At 46.1% G+C, this 27,377-nt stretch overlaps 1 protein-coding gene across 20 annotated transcripts in view; it reads left to right on the top strand.

Moving 5' to 3' along the window:
* The window catches only part of ABLIM1 (actin binding LIM protein 1), a 265,106-nt gene that overhangs the window by 227,581 nt on the left and 10,148 nt on the right, over positions 1-27,377 (top strand). For 6 of the 20 annotated variants that reach the window (XM_045854027.1, XM_045854024.1, XM_045854029.1 and 3 more), the window contains 9 exons: positions 3,570-3,647; positions 4,348-4,503; positions 7,725-7,760; positions 9,143-9,272; positions 18,937-19,041; positions 20,729-20,776; positions 23,526-23,672; positions 25,829-25,920; positions 27,082-27,199. In XM_045854027.1, coding sequence (XP_045709983.1) covers positions 3,570-3,647; positions 4,348-4,503; positions 7,725-7,760; positions 9,143-9,272; positions 18,937-19,041; positions 20,729-20,776; positions 23,526-23,672; positions 25,829-25,920; positions 27,082-27,199 — 910 coding nt within the window. The remainder of the gene's footprint in view (positions 1-3,569; positions 3,648-4,347; positions 4,504-7,724; positions 7,761-9,142; positions 9,273-18,936; positions 19,042-20,728; positions 20,777-23,525; positions 23,673-25,828; positions 25,921-27,081; positions 27,200-27,377) is intronic. The other 14 variants (XM_045854025.1, XM_045854030.1, XM_045854037.1 and 11 more) reach the window with 5 other exon arrangements.

The following is a 27,377-nucleotide window of genomic DNA, read 5'->3' as shown; positions in this document are numbered from 1 at the left end:
AGAAATCCAGTCTCATGTCCAATATCTGAAAAAATACTGGGTGCTGGCGCTGTGCCCAGCAGGGTACTAGAAGCTTTGTATGTATTGTCTCATTTCTCCCTATGAACGAAATAGGGGCTGTTAGCACCCTTTCCTCCAGTCTATAAAGGGAGAAACTGAAGCCCAAGGAAGTCCAAAGAGAAAAGAGAGAAAGAGAGGAAAGGAGAAGAAAAATCTCCTGCAACATCACACAACCAGGAGAGCCGAGATTTGAACCAAGTTATTTGACTCCAAAGACGACCTTTTAACCTCACTATATCATATTATACAGAGTTGTGTTTTATCCCATTATTTCACTTTAGACAGGAAACAGAGAAGGGTTATTGCAGGAAGATAGGCGAGCAGGAATATAATACAGCCACAAACAATGTACCCACGGAAGTGAATTTTACAGGAAGGTTAGGAGATCAGAATGAAGCCGGAGCAAACAATGGTGACACAAGGAATGAAAGAGCAGCGTTTGAATCTCCACGAGGCACCTTCAGCATTTCTTAAATACTGCTACATAATCTGAAGATGCATGTGGCCAAGTGAGCGATCTCTCTAACAAGAGCCAGAGCGTCAGTGGATTTGCTGAACATCAACTTGACCTTGAAAACTACTGAACTCTAAAATTCTAAAGTTTGTATTTTGGAATCAGAATCTGGGGCAGGGGTATACACGTTGGAAGTGATTCTGATCTGAAAACCGTTAAACTTTAAAATTTAAAGAGTCAAATGGGACTTGACAAAATTTCAGATTGTTCGACAGCTCTTAAAGCCTTTCACCCAATAATACTAGTAAATGAACCAGATAAAATGCTTCTGAGAAAGCCGGCACAAGTCACCGGACCCTCTGATGGGTGAAGAAGGAAGGAAGAGAGAGACTGAGCCGAAACGGGCTGGTCCAGCCAAGGGGCCTGTTCTTCGGTGGGGCTGTTTGTCCCTGGAACAGACCATTAACCCCTTCTGAAGCATGCTGGTGTTCTCCAGCCATGTCCCCGTGAGCACGCAGAGCACACGAGAGGACAAATCGCTCCATGGCGATCCCCAGGTGCCTCGTTACAGGAAAGGCCGGCAGTGTCCCTGGCCCACCTTTGGCAGAAAGTCGGGATGAGTAACGTGAGAGAGACCCCAAAGCTCAGCCTGCACTTGGTTACTCACACGCTGCGCCGGCTGCTTGTTAATGAAAACAGGCCTCTGTCTTAGCAACGCCAGTAACTGAAGACATCTGACTGTCCCCCATCCTCGCCTACCCCACCCTGGCACGGCAAGCAAGCCTGGGGTGCGTACCCCGCCCAACAACACAGCTAGTGCGGGGTTCTCACCCCACCCCAACAACACAGTCAGCTAATGCGGGGTTCTCACCCCACCCCAACAACACATGAGCAAGTGTGTGGTTCTTATAGAGCTAATGGCAAGTGTTTTGAGTTTGCAGGCACTCTTTTCTGCTACTTGATCTCAGTGTTTTCCCTCGTTCCCACCTCATTTGTCCCTGAGCCATGTTGTCGGGAAATAAATGGTCGCAGGCACCTTATGCTGTGGGGGAGATGTTAGTGCTGGAAGAAGTAAAGAGCTCGGGCTCTGTCTCTGGGGTTCAGGTCCTGGTCCTGGCCCGCCCGTGTGGCTCGGAGCACAGGGCCATTGGGAGGATTAGATGGGGCTGTGCCTGGGCAGGGCCGGCGGCAGCCTGCCGTGTAGTGAACGGGCAATGCATACCGGCTGCCACTAGCATCCCTGCGTTGTTGCTCAAGAGGCTTTGTTCTGACGTTGGGATTGGCACATGGGAGCTCCCGGTCGTTTGAAGCTGCGGACTGCCTGCAGTTAATTAGTGTCCCCCAGGGGTGCCTGTTGGCTCATCTTCGCTAAGGGGTGGCATCTCCTTTTGAAGGAAGGCCACACTTTGTGTCATTTCTATGTTTTGATCAAGAAAGGGATTGAGAAATTGGACTTTTTGAGTGGTGGTGTTATGTGAATCCTTTCTTTTTCAATATACTCAGAACTAGGATGAGCTGGAGAATTGTAACGCTAGGAGGAAGGGCCTGTACGCAGCAGGTCTCGGGGAGGAGGGGTGGATGCCAGGAGCCCGGCACCGGTCCACGTGCACACAGTGTAAGGTCCCCAAGACTGTCCAGCTCAGAATTGCAGACACCAGAGACGCTGGCCGAGATGATTAATCTTACTGTTAGCGTGCGTCTAGTCACTGCCAGCCTTGACCTGGCCCGGTGGGTTGGCTTTCGTTGTTTCGGATGTGAATTAGCGATGCAACATCCTTGTTTTTAGAAGTTCTTTTGGCTCAGCAGCATTCACATTCAAGGCGCTAAATATCAGAAACAGTACCAATGGGGAAAAGGCCCTTCTCCTGAAGTAGAACTACAGAAGTTCCTTTCTCCAAGGAAGAGCTGTGCGGGGGAGCTAGTCCTCTGACACCACCTGGGCCTTTGGCTTTCTCCGCAGAACATCCCTCCTGCTCCTATAACCACAGGGCTCTCTCAGCAGATGTGGCAAAGTCCAGTATTGTTTTGTCTTTCTCATCCTCCCTAGTGGTTGACCAGTATTTAAACCTTATTTAAATGACTCTGTGTGGTCAGCCTCAAACCATGTAATTAATATGAGTCAGGTGTCCACAAACTGAGTATTTGTTTACACTGATAAATTCTAGCTCCTTCCTTCAACAAATATGCACGTCTTCTTTGGGCATGTACCATGAAAAATAAACCCTATGAGGGCAGAGATTATAACCACAGTTAATGAGAGAGATAGACTTCATGCAAGAAAACCAATAAACATGAAATTAGAAATTTTACTCATGATGGAGAAAATAAGAAAATCTGGGAGAAAATAATTAGAGAAACCAACTCCAGATTGGGAGATCAGGGAAGGCTTCTTTGAGGAGGTGACATTTAAGCTGCAACTGTAGAAGGAAAAAAATCAACTGAGAAAGACTGAGGATCGGGGCCTTACAGACAGAGGGGGCAGCAGGCATAAGCGCCCAGACGCAGGGCCATGCATGTGTTCAGGAGTCGTGGTGGCTCGTGAGTGACAGTCGGAGGGGAAGGCAGGGCTGGAACCCCGAGGCCCTGGGAGTTGGGGTTTTTGTTCTAAGTGGACAGTGAAGCCAAAGCAGGATGGTGGCAGTGCCAATGATGTTCTTCAAAGAGCTCTCTGTGCACGGGGCGCAGAGTGGATGTGAAGAGGGCAGGAATGAAGGCAGGAAGCCCACAGAGGAGGGGACCTGGTGGCAGTGGGGACACAGAGACTGCGCCTGGTAGTTGTGGCGATGCAGAAAGAAATGTGCATGAAGGCAGAGCCAGGTCTCAAAGGGGACAAGGACGTGAAGGTGTAAAAAGAAAAGCCCCAACCACATTCTTAAGGCTGACCGAGCTAGTTCTCATTTACCTTTCTCTCTGGCTTCTATCATCCCTTATTCAGAAAAGTCACAAATCTCTCCTTTATTAACCAGCTTAGTTTTTAGCAGAGCTTAGGGAGGCAGGCCAGCCTCGAATCTGCAACCATGGTCTGAGATCTTACTAGTCACTGTTTATCTTACAGCCCACCAGGACTTCCTCGGAAAGCATTTACTCCAGACCAGGCTCCAGTATCCCCGGGTCCCCGGGGCACACTATCTATGTAAGTATCTACTTGTGGAAGAGGTGCTTCTGGGACCAGCAAAGTAGCACTAGTGGAGTGGATAACCCGAAATAGAATAATGCAAAACGACTTCTATTTCTGGTCTGAGGTCTGGTTTTCACTTTTGTCGATGGGCCCTCTCCATCATGCTCTCGTTCAGGCACTTAAACCCATCTGTGAATGTAAGCATCAGGGGGGCGATCAAGTACATGCCCCGTGAGATGCAGTAACACAAGGCAGGACTGAAGAAATTGTTGCACCTAGCTTGCATACAGGTAGTTAGGGGTTGATTGTACACTTTATAATGCTGACACTGGATGTTCTTAAAGCCTGCCACAAAGCTATTTAAATATTTAGTTTATTAAATATGCAGTTCTTGTTTTTAGCCATCTAGGAGGATTTTTTGACCACCTCTTTGGGTTTTCCTTCTCTGGAATAAATTTAGGGAATTACCCTGAAGGTGTACAAGCTTGATGAATGCTACATAGACTTTTTCCCAAGCTTTAGGTGATATATTTTTTTAAAGTCATTAATATGTGGTATTAATGGGCCACTTTCTAGAGAGTCCAACAGTGCTAAGCAAAGTGTTTGGGTTTTATTTTTAAGGTTGTCACTTTTTTAAAGCAAGTAAGGAAAGGCACAGACAGTAAGTCCCTGAAGGTGAGATGGCAGAATAACTTGGCTCTCTACTCTTTGCCAGGCAAAAGTGGACAACGAAATCCTGGATTACAAGGATTTAGCGGCCATTCCCAAGGTCAAGGCAATTTATGACATTGAACGCCCAGACCTTATTACCTACGAGCCTTTCTACACTTCGGGCTATGACGACAAACAGGAGAGACAGAGCCTGGGAGAGGTAAGAAGTTCCTAGAAGCTGTGAGTCGTGCAGCCACTTACTTCTCTCTTGTCACATGCGTGAGAACTACTGACGGGAGTCCAGGTGAGTCAGAGGGTCCCTTGAGTTGCACACTGTTTGCAGCCTTTCCTGCCAGGTGCTTGGAGGGGCTCCACACCCTGCCCCTGCCCTCGGGAGGTCACCGAGAGGAAGGAGAGCAGGCCAGCCGCACAGAAAACAGCAGTGAAGGGCGAATACCAGTTTGTCCCAGGTGCAGGAGAGTGGAGGTGGCGTGCTGAGAAGGAAGCCATGGTTGTCAGGGGAGAGTCTGTGAGCTGTGCAGAAGGAATCGGGGGGTGGAGGGGAGGGTCTGCTGGGGGTGGGGGGTCTTGGTCTTAGAGCAAGCGGAACTATAGTAGGGATCATGAGGACAGAGAGCACACCACTGAAATTTTGATAGCCGCAGTTTTTAGCTTAGTAAGATACTTAGAATGTGCAAAAATAGGTGGGGAAATGGAGAGAATGGTGTCACAGTGGAGTACCGTGCGTGAGCCAGGGTTCTGGAATCGACTTACCTGGCTTAACCTGGGGACTCCACCTGCTGCTTGAATGACTCTGTGTGACAGCCATTCTGGTGCTAGTTTCCTCATCTGTAAAACAGGATAATGACCAAATCGTCTTCATAGGCTGAGACAGTAAGGATCAAATCAAGTATCAATTAATTATTTTATATATATGTAAGTATCTAGATATAAATTTATATAATATACCTAGATAACTTATTATCTAGTAAAGCTGATGGATGTGAACTCATGTATTCGAGCAGCTAGCAGAGAGCCAGAATTGTGGTGAAGGGTCAGCAAACGGCAGCTATTCCCGCTGTCGGTGCCGGTCCCCTTGGGGTTTGTCGGTGCTCTTGCGCCCGACCCTCCTGCAGCGGGGCCAGGGCCTCTGCGTCTGAGGGGTCTCCTCGTCCCCTTTCAGGGTGGGGAGTTGCCTGCTGTCGCTTCCTGCTCGGGTCCCCTGGGCTCTTTCCCCCTGGCCTAAATTATTTTTCCCCTCTAAATTCTTCCCCTCTTACATTTTAATTGGAATCACCTGTAGACTAACTTGAGCCCACTCAGAGATATGTCACTCAGGCAATGGTCTGAAATCAGCTGTTCAACCAGAGTTAAAACAGACTGCAAACTACAGAATGTCACACCATGCTTTGAGATCTTAGATGAAGAAAAGGCATGAAAATATGTTGATTCTGTTTCATTTGTTCACAGTTATATATAATATTTACTTTACATTTATTTGTAGGTGTAACTTTTTTTTTTTTTTAATTTTCCGATCTGGGTTTTTTACTCCAGAGAATAGCTCTGCATTGCAATGGTCCATTGGGCTGTGAAGAGATATCTGTTTTCATGTACTGCCACCTGCTGGTCGCATTGCTGTAGCTGCATCTGCGGCTGCTCAAATGCAGGTCTACTGGCCTGAGTTACTGGGTTGCTATCGGACTCTGCAGAGTTGAATAGGGGAAAAGGGGAAAGGGAGGTTCCTGAGCCAGGTGCACAGGGGCTGATCCTGGAGCAAGTGGATGACAATTTTCTAGTGTTAAAGTCATACAAGCAAGGGGAGAGTGTACGGGGTTTGGGGTTGTACCTTTCTGTGTTTCCCGGGGGCTGCATTTGGGGCAGTAAAATGTAAGAACGCAAGAGCTTGTGCTTTGAATGGAACATTTCTGGGTTTGAAACCGGTCTGATATTGATTTGCTTACCATAAGACTCTGGGAAAAATCACATATTTCAGCCTCCTTATTTGTAAACTCAAGATGGTAATAACATCTTAGAGGTTTTCTGTAAGAATTAAGTAAAACATTGAGATTACAACAGCAATACCTGGCACATAATTAGAGCGCGACAAAAATGCTGGCTGCTGTCATAGCCAGCATTGTTATTGTCGTAACGGGGAGGGGTCCCCCGATCAGAAATCAGGCATGTTAATGAACTCTTCCTGGCACGTGGATCTGCTAACAGAAAACTTTGTTTTCCTAAGCTATTTGACTATGTATTCCTTTTGTTACTAACGCTTTTCTCATGGGATCCTCATTAACATTGCCACGTTAGAAACACCGCAACTTGGAACTCTGTGTGCCCTCAGAAAGCAGGAGTGGGGTGGCTCCAGAAGCCGCTCAGCAGGGGCAGGCCTGGCTCCTGCCCCAGGGAGCCCCTGAGGCAGCCGCAGCAACAGGCAGGTCACAGGGCTTGAGGAAGCCTGGAGCACCAGCAAGTTTGGAGGATGGGGCAAATTCTGAAACAAGGAAATCCACCACAGGGCATGTTCTTCAGGATGCTTTGTTTGCTTCATTTGTAGTTAAAGTCGTTTTGCACTTTCATTGTAAACATTCCATTCTTTTACTTAGGAAATCTCGGTTGAGCCCTTCCAGTACACCAGGAGCGGCTGTAGTCCCTGGGAACACTTAGCTGCAGCTGAGTGGAGTCCTCACCCTCCTGGAACGTACAGGGGGGGCAGGCGGACAGACACGCCGTCTCGTTTCACAGGGCGATGGCGCTATGAGGAAACGGAACAGTAGGGAGAAGGCTTGCTGCTGTAAACAGGAGAGTCACAGAAGGCACCACGTGGTGGTGCATTTCATAGAGACCTCCCTGCAGATGGGGCGTGAGCCCGGCTGGCAGAGGGGACAGAGAGGACACATGGCCCATGGCCCACGGGTGGCCCCTGGGAAGCCTGTGTACCTGGAAGGCTGGCAGCCTGCAGGTGAAAGGTGGTGAGGCTGGCAGGGCCGCCAGGACAGGGTGCCACAGACCCGGGCGCTGCAGGCCTGTTGTAGTCATCAGACTGTTTCATGTGATGGCTGTGGTTATAACTTAGTCAAGGATCGATCGTGTTTGCAAAATGCAGCATTTGGGCAGACACTGGAACTCCTAAGTAGTAAACAGCATAGTTGGACATACTAGAGGACATAATTCTGATCTGTCTAGTTCACTCACCTAGAGCATCACAGCCATGTATCAGAACCCCTGGTTCTCAGGCAGCGACATGCGCCCGGTCACCCAGGAGCTCCGTCCGTGTGTGCCCATCTGAGCCCCGCTCTCAGGTTCCGCATCAGGGCACAGGCAGGGGGTGCTGGCCTGCGGAGGTTCAGTAATGTCTCCAGGTGATGCTGAGAAACACCAGTAATCACAACTGATAGACAAATACACATTGTGATTTTAAATTCTCTTTTATTCTTCTAGTCTCCAAGGACTTTGTCTCCTACCCCATCAGCAGAAGTAAGTACTGTTTTTGAAAATTATAATAAGTAGAACTGGGGAGTCACTTGGATCTTTCCTAGACTGGGCTTTTGGAGGAAGGACAGTAACTAAAAGAACAGAAAAGCTGTGTGCAAGACCAGGATGAATGTAGGACTCCTCACATGTAAGATGTGACCGTCAGACACAGCAGGAAATTCCTCTTTCAGTGGAGTCCGGGGGGGGTACAAACAGCCAGACCCGGTCTGAGTCCTGTATGTAATTGATTTGGATTAGTATTCTGGTAATTACACTGGAAGCTGTGAAGAACTTCCACTATTGACCAGTGGCAAGATTCGGGCACGTTAGTTGGGGACTTTTTGTTTCGTTGTTGCTTTCATTGGATTATTGTTCCAGCAAGCTGGGATCAGACCCAGGCCTCTTTGCCATTTGCTGCCCACTTTCACACAGCCACGGTTCCCGAGGTTTTAAAATAGTCCCCTTTCACACTTGCTTCCAAACGCACATTGTGTTAGCCAAGACCTCAGTGGTCAACAAATGCCTAAAATGTAAACCATTCTAGTACTCTCCTAAATCTTACATATTATGTTTACATGTGATTTTTTTGTATTGAATACCTAACGTATTTTCTAGATTTGGACCCAGGAGACATGCCAGTGGTGTTATTACATTCCATTGAATTGATGCTTGTCCTAATTTACTTAGATCCCAATTCATTAAGCATGTAATGCAAAGCTTTGTCCTCATGCGTGGTGGCATTATTTATATCTTTGAATAAATTTTTCCATTTAAAGATCACTTTTTATTAATTCCTTGGAACATATTTCCCAAAGTGGGAAGTAGCATTCCTTCCCAGGTTTGAGGCCACCCCCAGCTTGTTCACCAGGAAAACCAGCTTAAAATGTCACCAGGTCAATGTCATGGGGATTAAGCGGGCTCTGCCTGTACAAGCTACGCATGTGCACACGGGTCTCTTACCTGCTCGGAACCTTCCGAGACATTCCTCATTTGTGGGAAAGGGAGGTAAGAGCACGCATCCTACCTTCCTTACCATGCAGATCTGATGAAGCAACATAGGTGAACGCACTTTATAAAACCCAAACGCCCCATATAAACATAGTCATCGGGGTTATTCCCTCTTACCCCAGAGCTCTATCAACATTGGAGTGTATAATTTTTCCATGTTAAAATTTCGGTAAAAGCAAGTGCTAGATAGAGGTCTTGAACAAGATGCACTGACCACAGAGTGCTCCTTTGCACAATATCTAAGGAGTGTGGCCCTAAAATGTGATCACAAATGAGCAGGTGGGCATGACAGCCCCCGGGTGACTTCCGTGGAACTCACTATCACTCAAACGCGATGATAGCTTTTGTGCTCACACTTTGCCTCATTGCGTTTCCAGGGGTACCAGGACGTGCGGGACCGGGTGATCCACCGGTCCACCAGCCAGGGCTCCATCAGCTCCCCCGTGTACAGCCGCCACAGCTACACTCCAACCACATCCCGCTCTCCGCAGCACTTCCACAGACCTGGTAAGGGCCACTGCCCCTGGCTTCGCTCTGCAGGGCGGCCTGTGTTTCTGGGAGGCATCTCCCCCAGCCCTGAGAGCTGGCTGCCTAATACATACGTACCCCTCCTGCAGGAAAGGAAAAAACAAAGAAAACTCATAACGAACTACAGTTTGTGTTATATACCTCTTCTTGAAACAGTTATTTTATGCTTATATTCATTATGATTTCTTAAATGATGACATTTTGACAGGGAATGACTAGAAACAAAGGTTTGCGGGGGTTGTTCTTTGTTTGTTTTTTGGTTTTGAACAAAATCTCATCACTTTTAGACTTAAAACGAAGGTCTCCAAAAGAAAATAGTTTGATATGTGTTTTAGGCATGCCAGCATTGTCTAGAGACCCAGTATTCGCCCCTGGTTGACGGTCCGGTGCGTTTCCCTTACCCAGGCCGGTGGTGGTAGCCAGCACACCAGGTTAAGCTCGTCCTGGAATAAAGTATGGTACACAAGCTCAGGGTGTTTGTAACTTTCAAGACCCATTCCAACCCTGAGACTTTGGATCAGGTTTGGGATACATAAAATCATCAGAGAGGTGCTGTGGTAGAGAGTGTGAACTAGTAGTGAACTTCAGTGGACCTGTTCTGTGTGGAATTTGGTCCCTATTTGTGGGTGTCTCATACGTGGAGTCACAAAGGAAAGGGGAGTCCCAGCACAGACCCAGAATTCCCTGGGAAATGGATTCACAAAGGAAGACTTGGGCCCTTTAACCTAACTCAGTGGAAATAGCGTACACCTATGAAAACTTCATTTTAAGCTCCTTGCTTCTACCCAGGCTGATGAGAACACACCCACTTATTTGCTAACTTACTTTACAAAGTAAAACCAAAAGAAATGAATAAAATGGTAAAGGGCTGCAAATATTTTCTTTAAAGCCATAGATTTAATGCTCATAGAGGATTGAATTTTTACTATTTGATCTTTTAATAATGTCTACTTTTCTCTGGGCTCATAAATATTTACTCAGTATTTGTTGAGTTACACTTTCATTTTAGAGTTAGTGAGAATGTTCAGGAAATGGATTCCTTTTTCTTTTTATGCACAACTGTATTTCATTCGTGCCCTGGACCCGGGTCTGGATTTAAGTCCTTGTCTATTTTGGGTGACGAGAAATCCTTTATGCTGCCAGCCCTGTGTTTGGGCACGTCCCTGAGGTCACTGAGACCCCAGCCACGGCCTTGTCAGAATGACCTGGGTTTGCCGGGAAATTGTCCCCGAGACCTCTGAACGGTGAGGGCATGGCAGTCGGGGACAGTGTCTTCCTGGGCGGTCCTGTCCCAGCTGAGCACCGGGAAGTTCCGTCCATCCCAGTTGAGGTTCTCCCGTCAGTAACCTTAGAGATTCCTTGTTCTAAGCATCCTTCCTCCTCTTGCTCCACAGCATGCTACAGATGCACACGATGCCAATTAGTGGGGTTTATAAATATTTTTTGAGGACTACACCTGTGAAGTGAAGCTGGCGGGGTTCTGATAGCCTAGTTGTGGTCTGTAGAGAGCACCCCAAATTTCCCACTCCATGAGTTCTAGACACCAGGTGGTAATGCGCTTCCCCGGGCCTGGGTTGTTAGCTTTAATGTGCAGTCTCCTTCCGAGAGAACGGTGCTGCCACCACCCAGGTCTCAGGGCGACAAGCAGCTCTTTGACACCAGGGAACACAAAGAGGGTTGGGTTTTTTGTTGTTGTTCTATGTAAGCAAAATAAAATTAAACTTCCAGTGGGAGAAGTTTGCAGCTTACAAAAAAGAATCTGACCCTTACCTCTAAGTCCTTCTTTTCAAGGTTCTTAAAATGACCATCATTTTTTTTTACATGTGTTTCAGAGGGTTCTGGTTTGTCGGTCGCTTTTTAAAAACAGCTGTCTTTGAGTGACAAGGATATCCCCGGCACTGGCTGACCGGTAGCTGGTGTCCTTCTGACAAAGGGTGTCCTGGTGGCCTTTCCTTCTCGCTAAAGCCATTTATTCTCAGCGAGTGACTCTGTACTGACCTGAACCTCTGTGTTTGCAAACTCTCCCCACTTGGCCTAACCCTGCGCAGGTGCATTCTTAACCCTTCTGCCTTCCTCCGTTTTCAGACTCCTGATTAACCGTCTTTATTTTTCCCGCTTTGTTTGGAACGATGCCGTGGTCCCTGCTCCCGTGTTAATTTCTGTTCTTCTTTTCTGTCTCCACCCCGCCCCGCCCCCGACTCCCTGCCGCACAGAGCTGCTGTCTCCTGGTGTGCAGAGGTTGTCCCACCTGCGCACCAGCAGCCTCAGCTCCGCCCACAGCGACTCCCGCCCCAACTCCCCCTTCCGACACCACTTCATCCCCCATGTCAAAGGTAAGGAGGCAGGCTTCTCCAGGCAGCACCCCGCATAGTGGAGATTTATTAGCACCCCGGGAAGGCTAATAAGGTGTATCTCCAAGAGTCAGCTCCGAGCTTTCGACCTCTCCGCATGCCTGCGTGTGCCATGACTGTACCGAGCGGTGACTTAGAACTGACGGGGCCTCTCTCGTTAGGAGACACGTGTCATTTCTAAGGGCTCTCGCTGAAGAAACAGGAAGTATGTCTCAGACCGTGAGACTTGCCATCGACTCCTCGGAAAAATATATATTATTATTTTGTGTTTCTGTGTGTCAACAGCAAAATATAATATATAGCTGGGTATTTGCCTGGTTTTAATATGTGATGTGACTCAGCAAAACCCAACAGTATTTAGCAATAGCTATTCACAAATTGCCTTACTGGTGAAGCCTCTTAACCACTTGACAACATTAAAACGTTGGGACCGTATGAGAAAGCTCTCTGGACATGTAACTTAAAGCTCTCGGTTTGAGCTGAGGTAGTCATCTCCTCTGAACTGGTCCCGATTCCCTGCCCCACAGCTCTGCCCGTTCCCTGGGTGGCACGCCCACTCTCCCCTTCATTGGCCAGCACGCCTCTGGGTGTCGGGGAAGCCCAGAGCCCCAAAGGGGTAGGAAGTAAATGAAGTAAGTGTGCGCTCCCAGAAGGATGTTAGCTTTTTCCGCAGTCTCCATGTGAACCAAATGAACCCATGAAAGTAGCTGAAAAGGGAGGGACAGGCAAGCGCAGATGTCGTCAGGGCTCTTAAGCCAGTCCTTGAGGACTCGAACCCTGAGTTCCAAGCACTCACATGACTAGCAACTCCATCCTGTGGCCTAAACGCCGTTGTTGCATCTGGAAGATCACTTGCAGTCTACCCAAGCTATTTGCTCACTTGGATTTTTGAGCAACTGAATACAGATGCGTTGTGCTGATGAGCATGCAGTCATTTCATGTGTGCTATTTTGGCCTTTCCTGTGCTGGGAAAATGATATTGCTGACATGCTTATTGAAGACACGCTATTTCCATGAGCAAAGAGATCAGTCTTTTTTGGTAGATGCAGCACTTTCTAAAATTCTTGACAGATCATTTAAAGTGATTATTGCTAGTGAGTGTTTTGGAGGAAAAAAACCCTTTATCTAGATGTCAACATGATGACTTAGACAACGTTTATAAAACTGTATGACATATTGAAAAAAACCTTCAGAGGTATATTTTAAAGAGACTTTAATACAGAAGCCCTTGGCCAAATCAAAATTTTGCTTGCTTGTTTCTAATATACAAGAGAAAATACATTGTTAATCCATGAAAGGTCAACTGCCACGTTTGGTTGGGCTTCATCTTTCAGAAGACATACCATTTTGTTGAAAGAAAACTGTCACATGCCCTGTAAAGTTATACAAAGTTTGTGCAAATAACAGATCACAAGAACATCAAGACTTACCATACCTTATGTCAATGAGCCACCTTATGGAGAGATGGATGGGACACCCACGTGGACACTAGAGTCCTGGGTTTGAGTACCATCTCTGCCACTTGCTAGCTGTGGGACCCTGCATTGTTGACGCAACTCTGGGAGTGTCACCTCATCAGGGTGCTCTTAAAGCGCTTCCCATCATCCCATTTGCTCATTGCAGCATCCCTGCAAAGTAGGCCCCAGTAGGCCCAGGTGGAGGCAAAGGGGTGAGGCTCAGGTCCAGCCACCCAGCCGAGGGCTCGCAGCCAGGAAGTGGCACCTGCAGGACCAGACCCCAGGCCTGCCCACCCCTCGTGCAGATTCTGTGTGTGCTTTTCAGTACAAAATATACATGGAGTGTGAGTTTCCAAAGCAAACTTTTATTTTCCACCTCTTTTTCACTAGAAAATTGCATTCTTATGGAGGGTAAGACAAACAGCTACTTCAGTCAAGTAAATGACAAAATTAACAATTTCTTACTTTTCAAAAGAAGTATCAGATAGTTATAAACATTACGGCACCTCTGTGTGCCTCAGTGGCGCTTCATTTAAAAAACATGGATATACTTGGTTTTCTGTTTTCAGTCTGAATTTGAAGTTTTTGCCTCAAATATTATGGATTTAAATTATAAAAAACAATTAGGCCAAGAGGGATTGAACTTATACTTAAAAACCATTTAATAATCTCTTTCCCCTTTTCTTTTCACTGGAGGTACACCTAGAGTTTGTTCGCATGAAATAGTTCATATGCCTCAGACAGAAAATACAATGCACATCATAGCATATGCTTAGTTTTAAAGTCACATGAGCTTTCTGCTAAACTACAACTTGAATCATGGAGAATTTGCGTATTAACCATGTTGCTTTAAAAGCCTAATGTCATTGAATGGCTAAATGCTGGTTCTCCAAAGAATGTTGTCTTGGTTATTGTGAAAAACGTGCACCCATTTACGAGGCAGGCAGACCTCTCCAGCGTTTGGAAGTTTCAGAATGGAGGGAACTTACAGCCATTTGAGGAACACACGGGCAGAGTACCCCAGGTTTCCCGTGGCCCTTCCCTAACCCTAACACGAACAATTGCTCTTTATCTTGGAGCTGGTGTTGTGGTCTCAGGGCACCTTTTGAAACAAGTGTAAGCTGGAGGGCTCGAGGCCCCCCCCACCCTCCCCGGGTGGGATGACCATCTCAGGAAGGCGGAGCTAGAAGTGTGAGGCCCTTGCCTCTCTGCAGCCCAAAGCCCAGCCTCCCACTGCCCCAGCCCACTTCCTGGTCCTTGTTTCTCGTGCACGTGGCCTGTCCTCAGGGTCGGCGGAGCTGAGGGTGCCTGCATGGGTGTGAGGCTGAGATGCACATCACGGGCTGGCTCTGTCTCCTCGCCTTCCCCACCCATTTTCTGTGACGTCTGCCTTGTTTTCGAGTGCGTCTTGATTTCTGTCTTCCGACCTTCCTTGCGGCTTCATCCTTCATTGACACGTTGTTGCTGCTGGACCGTTCGGGCGAGTGCATGCCTGGAGACTTGGAAGAACTACTTCCACTTTGTCTTGGGATCTGTTTGTGCTGTGCTTTCTGAGTTTCTCTTCCCTCCCCTCTGAAATACTGTTAGACATCACATTCTGTGTCCATGAAGTATAAATCAAACGAGTTGCTGTGGTTCAGATAAGTATTTGACACTCACTGAGGGAAACCATGGCGCTTATGGAAGCTTGATTTTTTTTTTAAAGATTTATTTATTTACTTATTTATTAGAGGGGAAGGGAGGGAGAAAGAGAGGGAGAGAAACATCCTTGTGCAAGAGAAACATCATCGGTTGCCTCTCACGTGCCCCCAAACCGGGGACCTGACCCGCATCCCAGGCATGTGCCCTGACTGGGAATCAAACCTGCCACCCTTCAGTCTACAGGGCAATGTCCAACCCACTGAGCCACACCGGCCAGGGCCACGTATGGAAGCTTTAGACAAGAACTAGCAATCTTGAGACTCTGTCATGAAATTCCAGAGGCTGCCAATTCCAAGGTCCCCTCAAAATGTTCATTTGTATTTTGGAATGTGAGCAATTGGAGCCCAGAAAGCTAAGCTCCAGCAGGTTCCCACAGGAGACGCAAGCGCAGCCGTTCCCACTGAGTCCCTGTCTTAGAATCTGTCACTTAGACACACAGGCCACCAAAAAGAAGAGTGAAAGTGAAGACAGAGCTTTTGAGTTTGTTAAGTAAATACAGTGAGAATTCTGCGCGTGAATGATCTTCCAGGGACTGAAAACGGGCTTATTAGATTGATGTAGGAGGAGCTACAACTGAAAGCCAAAAGAAATATACATATACATATATAAAATTTTTAATATGGTAGCGTCTCATCACAATAGCTAAGATCACTAACAACTTAGAGCGAACCAGTATGAGAGTTTATTTAATGGAACAAAATGACTATGAGTGTGGGGCACAATATTATATGATACACGCTGTCACATTATTTGTCAGCAATGTCTTAAGTCTGGGCGGGTAGATGATGATGGTGATACCTTCCATACAGGCTATTTCATCTGATGCCTCATGCATGACTTTACCTAAGTAACGAACTCAGCACAAAAGCAACCTCTTAGGGCCCTCATCGGTTCTTTCTTCCCAGGATAGAGTTAAAAGTTTTTACCACTTGAAGTATTTAAGTTAGCAAGTTTGGAAACCGGTGTTACTTTGAGAATTTTTCTTTTTCTTTGAAAAATGTCAAAATTTTGTAATGCCTTTTTGATGTTTCAAGGGCTAAGAGTATGGTACCTGGCAGCATTATGTATTGTCCCCAGACCTTATTCCCAATGAGCCCTAGCGACACGTGGAAATCAGACTGTGCAGAATCACTTAGGCAGGCACGTGGTTGAGTCACTCTTTACCGAGCATTTTAAAATGTTCTGTGGGTGGTTTTAAATGATGATAGAGTCAAGTCTACTTGCAAAGGCTTGGACATACTAGTGCCTTGTCTAGGAACTGGAAATGTCAATGGTTGCTGAAGCTATGCAGCCAAATAAAGAACCACGCCCAGCCGGGGCCATGGGAAGTCAGAGAGCTGCCCACTGCATCCTGACGTGATGGGCTTCTACCTCCAGGCACCGACAGAGCACCTTAATGATAGATTTTTAACACCTGGGCAAGTGCCAGTTCCAGCAACCTTCAACCTTTGTGTCCCATGTACGCAGACATTTGTATGTGTGCATGACACTGGCTAATAATTATCTTCTCATTGGACATTATAACCAAAACCCGTGCAGACATTGCCCCGAAATACCAGACTTGGACAAGTACAGGGGCGTCCGCGGTGGAGGGTGCAGGGCAGGAGCAGCGGGGCCAGGAGCAGCCAGTGCCCCGAGTCAGCGAAAGAGTCTTCAGAGGACAAGCCCAAAGGAGGGCAAGAAAGTTGAGTCTGTCTAGAACTTCTTTGGGGAATAGCCCACAAGAGTTACTTTGTTTTTCAGTTATGGGTTGCTCTTCTGAGTAATTCCTAGTGTTTATAGGAGGAAAGGATTCTTCTGAAATGGAACAATTAAGTCAGGGTTATTGAGGAGCGACTCCAATAGGAAAGCTATAAAAATGGGGTGGGACTGTGAGCCCATTGCTGCCTGTAATTAGGAGAAAGCGGGCGGTTAACCCTCAGTGACGCTGACTGCGTTAGGCCGTTAATAGCTGCGGGATTCATTCGTCGGCCTCCTTCATTACTCACTACCAGGCATTTACCAGGCATTTACCAGGCACTCAACCTTGGCCAGGCGCTATGCCGAGCACACGGGCATGAATGAGACCTTGTTCTAATCCTTCCTTAGATTTAAAATAGGATTTTCTTCTAAACGTAAACCATATTCTTCCTCCCCCTTCTTGCCTGTACCTGTGTTAATTATACTCATTTTTTTTAGACATGAACTGGTTACTTCTCTTTAGGAGAGTGATGGTGAATGAGAGAACATTTTTTGAAATGAACTTTTTAACAGATCAGCAGTTTGGAGTGAAGCCTCGTAACTTTTAGGAGCTACTATCTGACTTAAGTAAGGAAGTCTATACTACACTGGGAGCCAGATGCAAAGGTGACTTGAGGAAAAAAAGACAAAAGTTTCAGAATGTGAAAACCAAAAACCTCGAATATATATTTGAGCCAGTTAACAAATTCATGTCTTATACCTGAAATATCTTACTGCCTATCTGGTGTAGATCTGTGATCTAGTTACCTAAAAATATACATATTTAGAAATTAAAATGTTATGAAACATATTATTTTAAAACTCCAGTAGTTGACATATTTCATTTTTTGCTGGCCACATATAGAACAGTTTAACCTACATAAAGAAATTGACTCTGGTACATCTAAAACTAATGTGATGTTATATGCCAATTATATCTCATTTAAAAAAAACAGAGTGGAAAAAATTGGCTCATACTCTATTTTTTGAAAATCTATAATTTATTTAAAATTGTCCCCACTAACAAACACATAAATTGGTCTTTATCAAAATTTAAAACTTGTGCTTCAAAGGATACTATCAAGAAAGTTAAAGACAACCCACAGAATGGGAGAAAATCTTTGCAAGTCATATAACTGATCAGGGACTGGTGGCCAAAATATGTAAAGAACACCTACAACTCAATCATAACAGTAATTGCACTACTAATCATTAACGTCTGATAGTCCTACATCTCTGGTGTGTTCTTGGGGCAGGCGTTTGCTCAAACGTGGGGGAGGGGGCCATTTAGAGCCGTAGCGGATCTCTTTCCAGCTCCTCCCCATTCCAGTGCACCCCTGCAGTTCTCAGGGTCAGAAGGGAGGGATGGTGGCTTGGTGGCACCCAAGGCTATGACAGCCAAGCCCCAGCAATCCTCTCTTCCAGAAACACCATGCTCTCCAGCCACAGTGGCCAGTCCTGCCGTCCCCACTCACCACGGCCCTTTCACCCCTCCTTCCTTACGGTGTTCCATCCCTTTGGAACCTGAGCCCACCACCCACCTGGCGAGCTTACTCTTCCATGCCCTGCTCAGTTCTAATAGCTCTCTGTAGCTTCCCTGAAGAATTGATGGTGCACACCTTTATCTGATGCCTTAATTTGTATGTGTCTTAAGTCTGTCTCCTTAGGTAGACCCTTGAGGGCAGATACTAAACCTCATCTACTTATCCTCGATTACAACTCAGGGCCCAGCATAGCAGGTGGTCAGTAAATGTTGCACTGGTGCAATTGTTAGGCTGGGGGGAGCGTCATCTTTGAAGAGCAAAATGGAAAGAGGTGTACATGGCCCCACGGTACCTAGGAGAAAGGGGTCTGAGCCATCTGGTGTGTTTCCAAGTGAGGAAACCGAACATAATGCTGCAATGAAGGCATCCTGTGTTGCTAAGGGGAAGGACTGGGCGACCACACCGGTTCCCAGACTCAGCCTTCCATTCAAAGAAATGCGTTCCAATCACCAGCCTCTGCCATCATGCCTGGATTGTATTTGGGTTTGCATAGCCCAGTCTTTCACATGCTTGGGATTTTAACCATCTAACAGCTGATCCCCAAATCATTAGCGAGTGCCTTTCCATTCCTCTTAACGAACTTCCCATCTGACCTGCGTGCTGCCTGCTCACAGCCCCCCACCACATGCCATTGGAATGACGCATCTTACTGCTGGCTGCTTGAACCTCGTTATCTGAGCTCAGATCTCTCGGAAAACTAAACCCTATATCACCTTTGCGAGCCAAGTTGATAAGTTGAGTTTGTTTCTTTTGGTCCTCTTCTTTAATGTACCTCCTCCCCGTTTGTTGTTTTGAATTTTTATTAGCACGCTTTGTTTTCTTTATTGCTGTCCCTCCTCTCATTTTGTTTTCTCCATTCTTCTCATTGGAGGCAACGAGCCGTCCAGCGGCCGGAACTCCCCTCTCCCCCACCGGCCAGACAGCCGCCCTCTAACTCCAACTTACGTTCAGGCCCCTAAACATTTCCATGTTCCAGGTAGGAGCTGACACGGTCTATGTCATGGTGTCCTGTCACAGTGTAGAATGTAGCCTCGTCATCTCTGTCTCGTCTCCATTTCTCATGCTTTTCAAATTGGGATGCACACCGTTGACAAACCCTAAATTGCAGGATCCGACCTAGGGGGACTTTGAAAAATTTTGTATGTGAAATGCCAGGATTGTATTGACAGCTTAAGTTTTCAAAAAAAAATCTTTTGAAGGGGCGTGAGAGGCAGAGAGTGAAGGAATGAGGGTGGGGTTGTTTTGTTCATGCTAAAATTTTGATTTTACCTTTAAATCAGTGGCTTCTAAGATATCACGCTGTGGTTGGTGTCATTGACTAATGATCCCAGTGGCCATCAGCTACCTTTTCATTCTAAAGATTGAACCACAGCGTCCCTCCAGAGTAGTTTTATTTTTCCTGTTTGCCTCCAACATAGAGATTCTTTCCATGGACTGTTCAGAGCAGTGCAGACTGGAGTTGGTTGAGTGGTCTTTCTGCAGTGCAATACTAACCAAGCAACCCCGGAGCCCACAAAGATATCTTGCAATTTAGGCTTGGTGCTGCCAGCTTCACGCTGCAGTCACAGGCATTTGCTGTCACAGCACAAATAGTCATTTGCCAGCTGGAACTGGAAAAATCAGAACCCATCAATACATAACGTTCAGGGTCAGCTCAATTCGTAAAGACATGATTGGCCATCAGAAGTCACATATTGTTTTTCCACGGGAAGTCCATTGTTTTGCTCCTTTTAGCTGCTGAAACCATTTTAATCAATAACCCACTATGTTAATGTTAGAATACATATTTGGAATCTGTCATTATTTTTTTTCCTTTTGCATTCCAAACCGACCTCATAAAACAGAGGAAACTTCAATGAGATTCATGCCACTCAGATAGGAAAAAGTTTCACTGAACCTTGAACATCAGGGTTACACAGCTGAGCCCCCTCAGTGGGTGAGGAACGCCCCACCGAGATGCAGTGCCCACGGTTCTGCAGCAACAGCCGCTGGATTTCCTGAGTATTTGCACTCGCAGTGAAATGGTAGCACAATCAAATGGGGCCCTGTGTAAATATGTGAATAATATTTGGCATCTCAGTACTTTTCTTTATTTTTTAAAAAAAATTGGCCTGTAGAAATTAGGATTTTGTCAAACATCCTGGTAGCACAACAGACGAGCCTTGCACGTAAAAAGTGTTTCTGTGTTTTAAATAAATACTCTTAATTTGACTACATTGCTTCCTACTGTTCCACTCATTAGTTGAAAAGCAAATTGAGCCACTAGTATCTACTGGGAGCTCAATTTCTAGACAATAGCAATTTGGGGATTTCCCCCAAACTGGTTATGTCTTCCTCACCGTAGAGTACCGCCACTGCTTGCATCTCCTCCCGTTCAGTCCCACTTTTAGTGAAGTGTGTATTTGAAATAAATGGCTCATGAATTAACGACATCTCTATATATCCTACGATGTATTACAAAGGAGTTCACATCACCTGTCTATAGCAATTCGCTCATTCCCGTAATCTCTTCTCCCAGTAACTCGCTCTTTGTAATACAAAAGTCGACCTTCTGGGTTATTTTTGTTCAAGAGTCTTCAGTTGGTTTGCCTCTTGGTTGATCTGTTTTTCCCATCGCTGAACCGGTTCCCATAATCACACACCTTTGCTTTTCATTTCCACAGATCAAGGGATCAACATTTACCGAAAACCACCCATCTACAAACAGCATGGTAAAACCCGCTTTCCCTCGAGTTTGCTTTTGAGTAGCCGCGTCGGCTGAACTTGTCTTTGCTGTCCTCTGAAAGGCTTATCTGGGGCTGCTTTTGAGACTCAAACTGGGGCGCCCGGCAAATTATGCCTTGACGTTCTCCCGAGATGCAAATACTGTGAAATTGGTGTCCCTAGACGCAGGACACTTGCTTGGTCAGGAAGCTCCCAGCCCATCTCTGAGCCCAGTGAACCATGTGTCATTCCGTTCATTGAGAAGGGAAAGTGAGGGCCTCACCATGATTCACAAACAGCCTAACGAGACTGTTTTTTTTTCCTTTGCCGTTATATAATTTTACCAACCTCTATACCAATTGGATCAGCTTACAATTGGTTTAGTTAAAACTAGTGAAAGCCAGCCACCTGGAAAAATCAATTTGACTAAGCCGGCATCGGCGTGGCTGTTCAGTTCCCTAGTTTCTTATGGCACCCGAAGACATCTATGCCCTGGCGATGGCGTGGATGGAACCCACGCCAACGCAGAGGTCCTGGCCCTCGTCCCGTCTGGTCACCTAAGTGGCTCTGTGATTTAGCTTGTCGTGCGCACAATTTCTCTGACCTTCAGTTTTCTCACCTGCAAAACCAGTGAGTTAGGCTGGTTTGTGCCTGAGATTCCTGCAAACAAAGAACCACTGATGTGGATTTCTAATTGTGTTCTCCTTTTCTGGGGTTATGGAATTTTGAAACCCAGGAAGTCACATTATGACCTGTAAATTACATTTCCCTCCACCATCATTAGGTCTCTAAAGATCTATCTGCCCTAAATCTTGGTGAATGGGCAGAGAAAACCAGGACGGGTCCTCAGGTGATTTCAGAAAATTATACACAAGTTGCGCCTGGAAATTTGAAGGCTGCCTTTAAAATGCAGTTGACATTAACAGGTCCTTAAGGATCAGGATGATGTGAAAAGCAAATAAAGTTAAAAAAGCACAGGAAAAACATTTAGGCCAGCATTCTAGGGGAAAAGAGACACTGTATGCATTGTAATGGTTGTGGAACTATAACTTTCTTCCTCATTTGTTATTTATTTATTTTTTAATTTTACACCATGTGCTTGCTTTTTAAGTTTGTTAACATTGTTTTTGTTTGTTTTTTATGGTTTAATGTCTTCTCACCCACTCATTAACATGTGAATGTTTACTGACTTCACCAATTCTAATGAGTAAGTACTGTTTGAAGTCATGCTTTTAATTTTTTTAACTTAAGAATAAGATTCCCAGAGTTTGATTTCTCAGTGTAGAGACTCTTTTAAATACTAAAATCTCTAGGCCCTGCCTCTCTAAACAAAAATAATCAAACAATTACGACTAAAGATTGGATAATGTTAGGTCATTTGTTTGGAAGGGATTAATTGGCTTCCTGAAATTCACTCTGACTTCGACTCTTTCCTTTCTTTCAGACTGTGCTCGCTCATTAAGACTAGCACATCCAAAGCATCACTTCCCAAGGGCTGTTCTGCAAAACAGGGCTCTGTGTACCCTGATGCATTTGGGAAAATGCTCGATTTAAATGAAGTCACACTTTATTGTTTATTTTATTTTATTTTTTAGTAGCGCAGAACTCAATCCTTAATACACTAACCCATGTTGTTCTTCTCTAAGAAGAGGATACGTTGTGCAGTATTTTCTCATGAGATTAATGATTCAGAGAAACCTGTTCCAAACCAGGCTAAGACCTCATTCCTTATTATGACAAAGGACGACCTTGGTCAAGTCACTTAGGCAGATTGTGACCTGGAAGTTTTCTATAGGATCCTGAAAATTCTTTTCAGGTTTAAAAATCTGGGAACCCAGGGAGGAGGGAAGTTTGATTTAAGGCATTATAAATACATTTGGAAATGTTTACTAACATCCCAGGTCCCTTGGCAGAATTAGCCAGAATTAGGATCTGACGGTTTATTCCGGTCTGCTCTGCTCCGTCTCTGAGTTTAGGCTCGGGGCTCTGAGCCGACGACTCCTCCTCTGGCAGCTCGCCATGCACCAACTCGGCTGCTGGTATGGCGTTTGTTGATTTAAAGTCGGATGACATGCTCCTGTGTGCAGACCCTTGAACAAAACCAAGAGTAGGTATAGGAAGCATAAGTCACAATGCTAAATTCCTGCACGCTGAAAGTGAATTTTCCCATTTCCATTTCTCCTAGAACTCAAGGATATATATAATATATAAGGACTAATATATATAATATATACGTAGACTAATATATTTGTGGCTAAAAAGCGAAGAGACAAAGCCAGTCAGCCCTCTTATGATTAACAGTCAAAAGACAGTGTTGTGCGTTTTAACTTAGCTCTTTCATCTCAAGTTACTAATTCAAACATCTAATTGCTTTAGGAATTTGTCCAATAGAAATCTCTAGGATGATGGAGATGTTCTATAACCATGTTATCTAATACATGTGACCACAGAGCCCTTAACACATGCAACTGAGGAACTGATTTTTAGCTGAATAACTTTCTTCATCTAATCTCATTCATTTAAATTTAAACAGCCACATGTAGCTAGCACCAGACAGCGTAGCTCCAGAACAGATACCAAACAGATGTAAATAAAACGAAGCATTGTTTCCGATGCAGCGTTAGGAAAATGAGTTGAGCTGCCCCTGGGCACCACTGAGGGACTGGGCAGCCGACAATGGCAAGAACAAGACGATGTGAGTGGGTTACCCCCGGGGCCTTGCAGACCGGTGGCTAAGCTCCCCCTGGTTCCACCTAGATGCAGCTGCCTTGGCAGCCCAGAGCAAGTCTTCAGAAGACATCATCAAGTTTTCCAAGTTCCCAGCAGCCCAGGCTCCAGACCCCAGCGAGATCCCAAAGATTGAGACGGACCACTGGCCCGGTCCCCCCTCACTTGCCGCCGTAGGTATGCGACTGTTACAGCTAAGCCGAGTGGACGGATGGCTAGGAGATCTCAAAATGCCACGCTTAAAAATATGCAGGAAAATGAGTCCTCTCATAAAGGTTTTTATGAAAAAATATGACCAAGAGGTAGAATAGTGGGAAGAACTAATGTGGTATTAATGTGTGTGCAAAATGTCTCCACATTACAAATGCCCGATCACCAGAGCGTGCTCTAACCCAGTCACCAAGGTGCAGAACTGGTCTAAAACAGATGACACGTGTAGACCCTCGGAGCTGTTCCTGCGAAATCGGGAACGCTTCCGAACACCATTGAATCAGAGCCTCTCGGCAAGAACATTGTTCTATATAATTAGACATTAGTGGGTGAATTAACCGAGTTATCCCCAGACGCGTGTCTTCTTTCATTTAAATGTGTTTTAGACTATTTCTGATTGTAATTACAGTTCTCTTAACAACCGGTCCTAACACGGAAGCACTTTCACTTCTCGCACGAGATCAGGTTCTCCATTTCTAAGAAGGGCCATCACAGAGCAGTGCATGTTCGGAAATGTTACTCGTGTAAAGTTCTGTGATTTTTACATCTCTCATTTCCACGATTCTGTGCTAAAATGTCCCATTTGAGCTGTTTCATCCTTTGCTTCGAACCACATATTTATGCTTTAGAATTGTGTCTATGTCTTTACTGTTTTGTCAGCTATGAAATCACTTGGCCTAAAAACTGGTATTAGCAAACTCCAGCGCTAATACTGGAAACTTAGCGAGCTGGCTTTACAAACATGTGACTGCCTTATCACATTTCTGTTAATAACATAAAAGGCCTTCAATTTTCCAAAAGTTCCAAAAATTTTTTTCATCATGCTATTTTCTATCCATTTATTTTTGGAATAACTTTTATAAGCAATATAAGTAGATTTTAAAGCAACTTATATGTATATAAATTCTTGAAGGAAAAATCCATCTCTTGGGTCCATTACCCACAAGTGTTCTCTACGTGACATTGACTTGAGATATATCTAACTCTTGCAAACTTGTGTTTATTCATTTTTGTTAGTATAAAGAGAGAACATTCACCTTGACGTTTACGATTTTAGGGGCTACGAATCGATCATCAGCTTTTCTCTGCCAGGCAGTTGGTGGGGCCTTTGGGGCCCCGTGTCAGTCACTGGCTTAGCAGGGGCACCACAGTAGCCAGGCCCAAAGGGGGTTAAGACAATTAACATTTTGTTGTGGAAACCCTTGGGTTCCCACATGAAGACAATTTCAGGTCCGTTAATCAAAATAAGAGAAACTGAGACTGTGCAAGTTTATTTTGATTAGATTAGCAAGCTTTCCTGTTTCCTCCCACGGCCAGATTAATTCAAGCGATTGAGGAAAAACAGTAATTATCTTAATTTTCCAACCATCTAGACAGATTCTTCCTTTCCGCCCCCTGTCTCTCCTGTACCAGGAAGCTTAAACATTATACATGACTCGCTAGACTGTGCCAAAGCAACTTTTCAGCTATATTGCTGTATTGAGAGTTTTTATTAGTAGAACACTTTTTTGTGATCATTTTTCAGAGGGCTGAGAAAAAGGAAGCATCAGAGACCCATCCCTTAGGAGGAAAATAAAAAGTATACTTGTTCATGGGTTTATTAAGGGTAAAAAATAGGGTAATATTATGGCAAGCCTATATATTCAGCAGAAGAGAAAACTATAAGATTTTAACACTTGTCATAAAAAAGTGACCATTTAAAGGTATGTGGATGAATTTGGATTTCTCTCTCCTTGAAGACGGACCTTAGGGGCAGCACAATAGCAGTGAGTGTAGAAGCCCCTGCCGCTGGCTACAGAGCTCTGGCCGGGGTTCGGTGGGATGCCTTAGCCCCAACCGCAGGGCGAACCCGAGTCTTCACTGAGCCGACCAATTATTGGGAGAACGAAATCTGTGCCTCCCTGGGGCACACATTCTACTGGCTTGTCAAGCAGACTGCTGCCTCGAGAAACCAGCCAGGGTGCTGAATTAGTGGTAGGCTCCTTTTTTCCCTTGTGCTGTTCATTAATAGTCAGGACCACCGCTGACCTTGACAGCCTGGTAGTTGAGCACAGGTGCCCTAGTCCCGCACGATCCCCTTGCCATGCGGCTAACGTGAGGAGTTGTCTTTGCTGTGGAATTAGGAGCTGACACGAGACGCCGATCTAGCGGCAGAGAGGAAGACGACGAGGAACTCCTGAGACGCCGGCAGCTGCAAGAAGAGCAACTGATGAAGGTTTGTCCTTGAACTCCTTCCCTGCAGTCTTCAACTCTGTTCTGTTCAGTCCCTATTTCTGGAATGGTTACTATGGGTGAGCCACCAAGGCGAGCAAGAAGTGGTCCCAGCACTCGAGGGCGTGCTCGTAGAGATTGTAATGTGACAGAGCACTTAGTGGGTTCGGGAAGAGAGGGCCTGGAGGCTGGAAGTCAGAGGGACGGGTGCTGTTGGACCCTGCGCGGGGCATGCGTGGTGCGCGTGTTGAAGGAATGCCGAAGAGCTGGTAGAACCAAGGTGCACATCCGGAGGTTCGGCGCCTCCCTTCCCTCGGGCAGGCTCCCCTGAAGGAACCCCCGTGGAACCGAGCCCTTCTCCAAGTCTTTCCTCGGGACTCGTAGGAGTGTGTGTGTGTGTCTGGGCCAGGTGAGAAGGGGGAGAGGAGACTGCCACGAAGAAGCCCCCATTGTCTCCCCCAGCTGCAGCGTGGGCCTGCAGCACTGCAGGAGACCCATCGGAGGAAAGGCAGTCATAGCCTGGGTTAGAGGGACCGGGGATTACAAACCCTCCCACCAGTTAGGAACTGATGAATCCTTTCAAGTGACGTTGTCCAAAGACACCTAATCGCATTGGAAACTCACATGATGTCAGTTATACCAAGTCATAGGATACCCAGTTGCATTTCTAGTATGATCCCAATTTTGTATAATATGTGTGTGAAAAGTACTGAATGGACATAAAACAGAATGTGAATGGGTATCTCCGAGTGGGGGATTATGGGTTACTCTTCTTCTGAGTTCACTAAAATTTGCAGTGTTGTTAAACAAATCAATGTAATTTCTTTTTAAAGTCTACCGTCCCCAGTCTCCCCTCCCTACATCAAAAATCCACACACACCCACACATGCCCCCGGAGCCCACCCGCTGGCACTTTGGGGGACGGCCGGGGAGGGAGAACATTCTTCCGGCGTGGAGCCCTGCTCAGGGAAGTGCAGCCTGGACACTGGAAGGGCTGCAGGATTCGAGGTCCAGAACCTGGCCGAGCTCTTGAGGAGCCACGGGCCCTGGGACTACGTACATCCAGGCTTCACCGGAGTCCTTGCAAGACCCTCTAAAAAGGAATGACATTTTTCATGAAAGTAACTGCAGGCTTCCCTCCCATGTATCTTTTCCCTGTGAATAGCTCAACTCGGGCCTGGGGCAGCTGATTCTGAAAGAAGAGATGGAGAGGGAGAAGGAGAGAGAGAGCCGGGAGCGGTCGTCTCTGTCCACCAGTCGCTATGATTCTCCCATCAACTCAGGTGAGCAGGAGACCCACCGCCTTCCCCGAGCCGAGACCAGCCACCTGCCTGTGAGGGGCCGGCTCCGACTGCTCCAGGAGAGGAAGAGACATTTCCTGCGGGACCCACAGAGCGTTCCCCAGGGAAGGGAATGTGGGAAACCCGCTTCATGTCGCTGTAGCGCACAAGCGTGTCCCGA

This window comes from Phyllostomus hastatus, unplaced genomic scaffold, assembly GCF_019186645.2.
Source record: "Phyllostomus hastatus isolate PE091 unplaced genomic scaffold, TTU_PhHast_1.1 phas_scaffold_1066, whole genome shotgun sequence".
Lineage (NCBI taxonomy): Eukaryota > Metazoa > Chordata > Mammalia > Chiroptera > Phyllostomidae > Phyllostomus > Phyllostomus hastatus.
The sequence above is the reverse complement of the archived record's forward strand: the minus strand, read 5'-3'. Positions and strand labels throughout refer to the sequence as shown.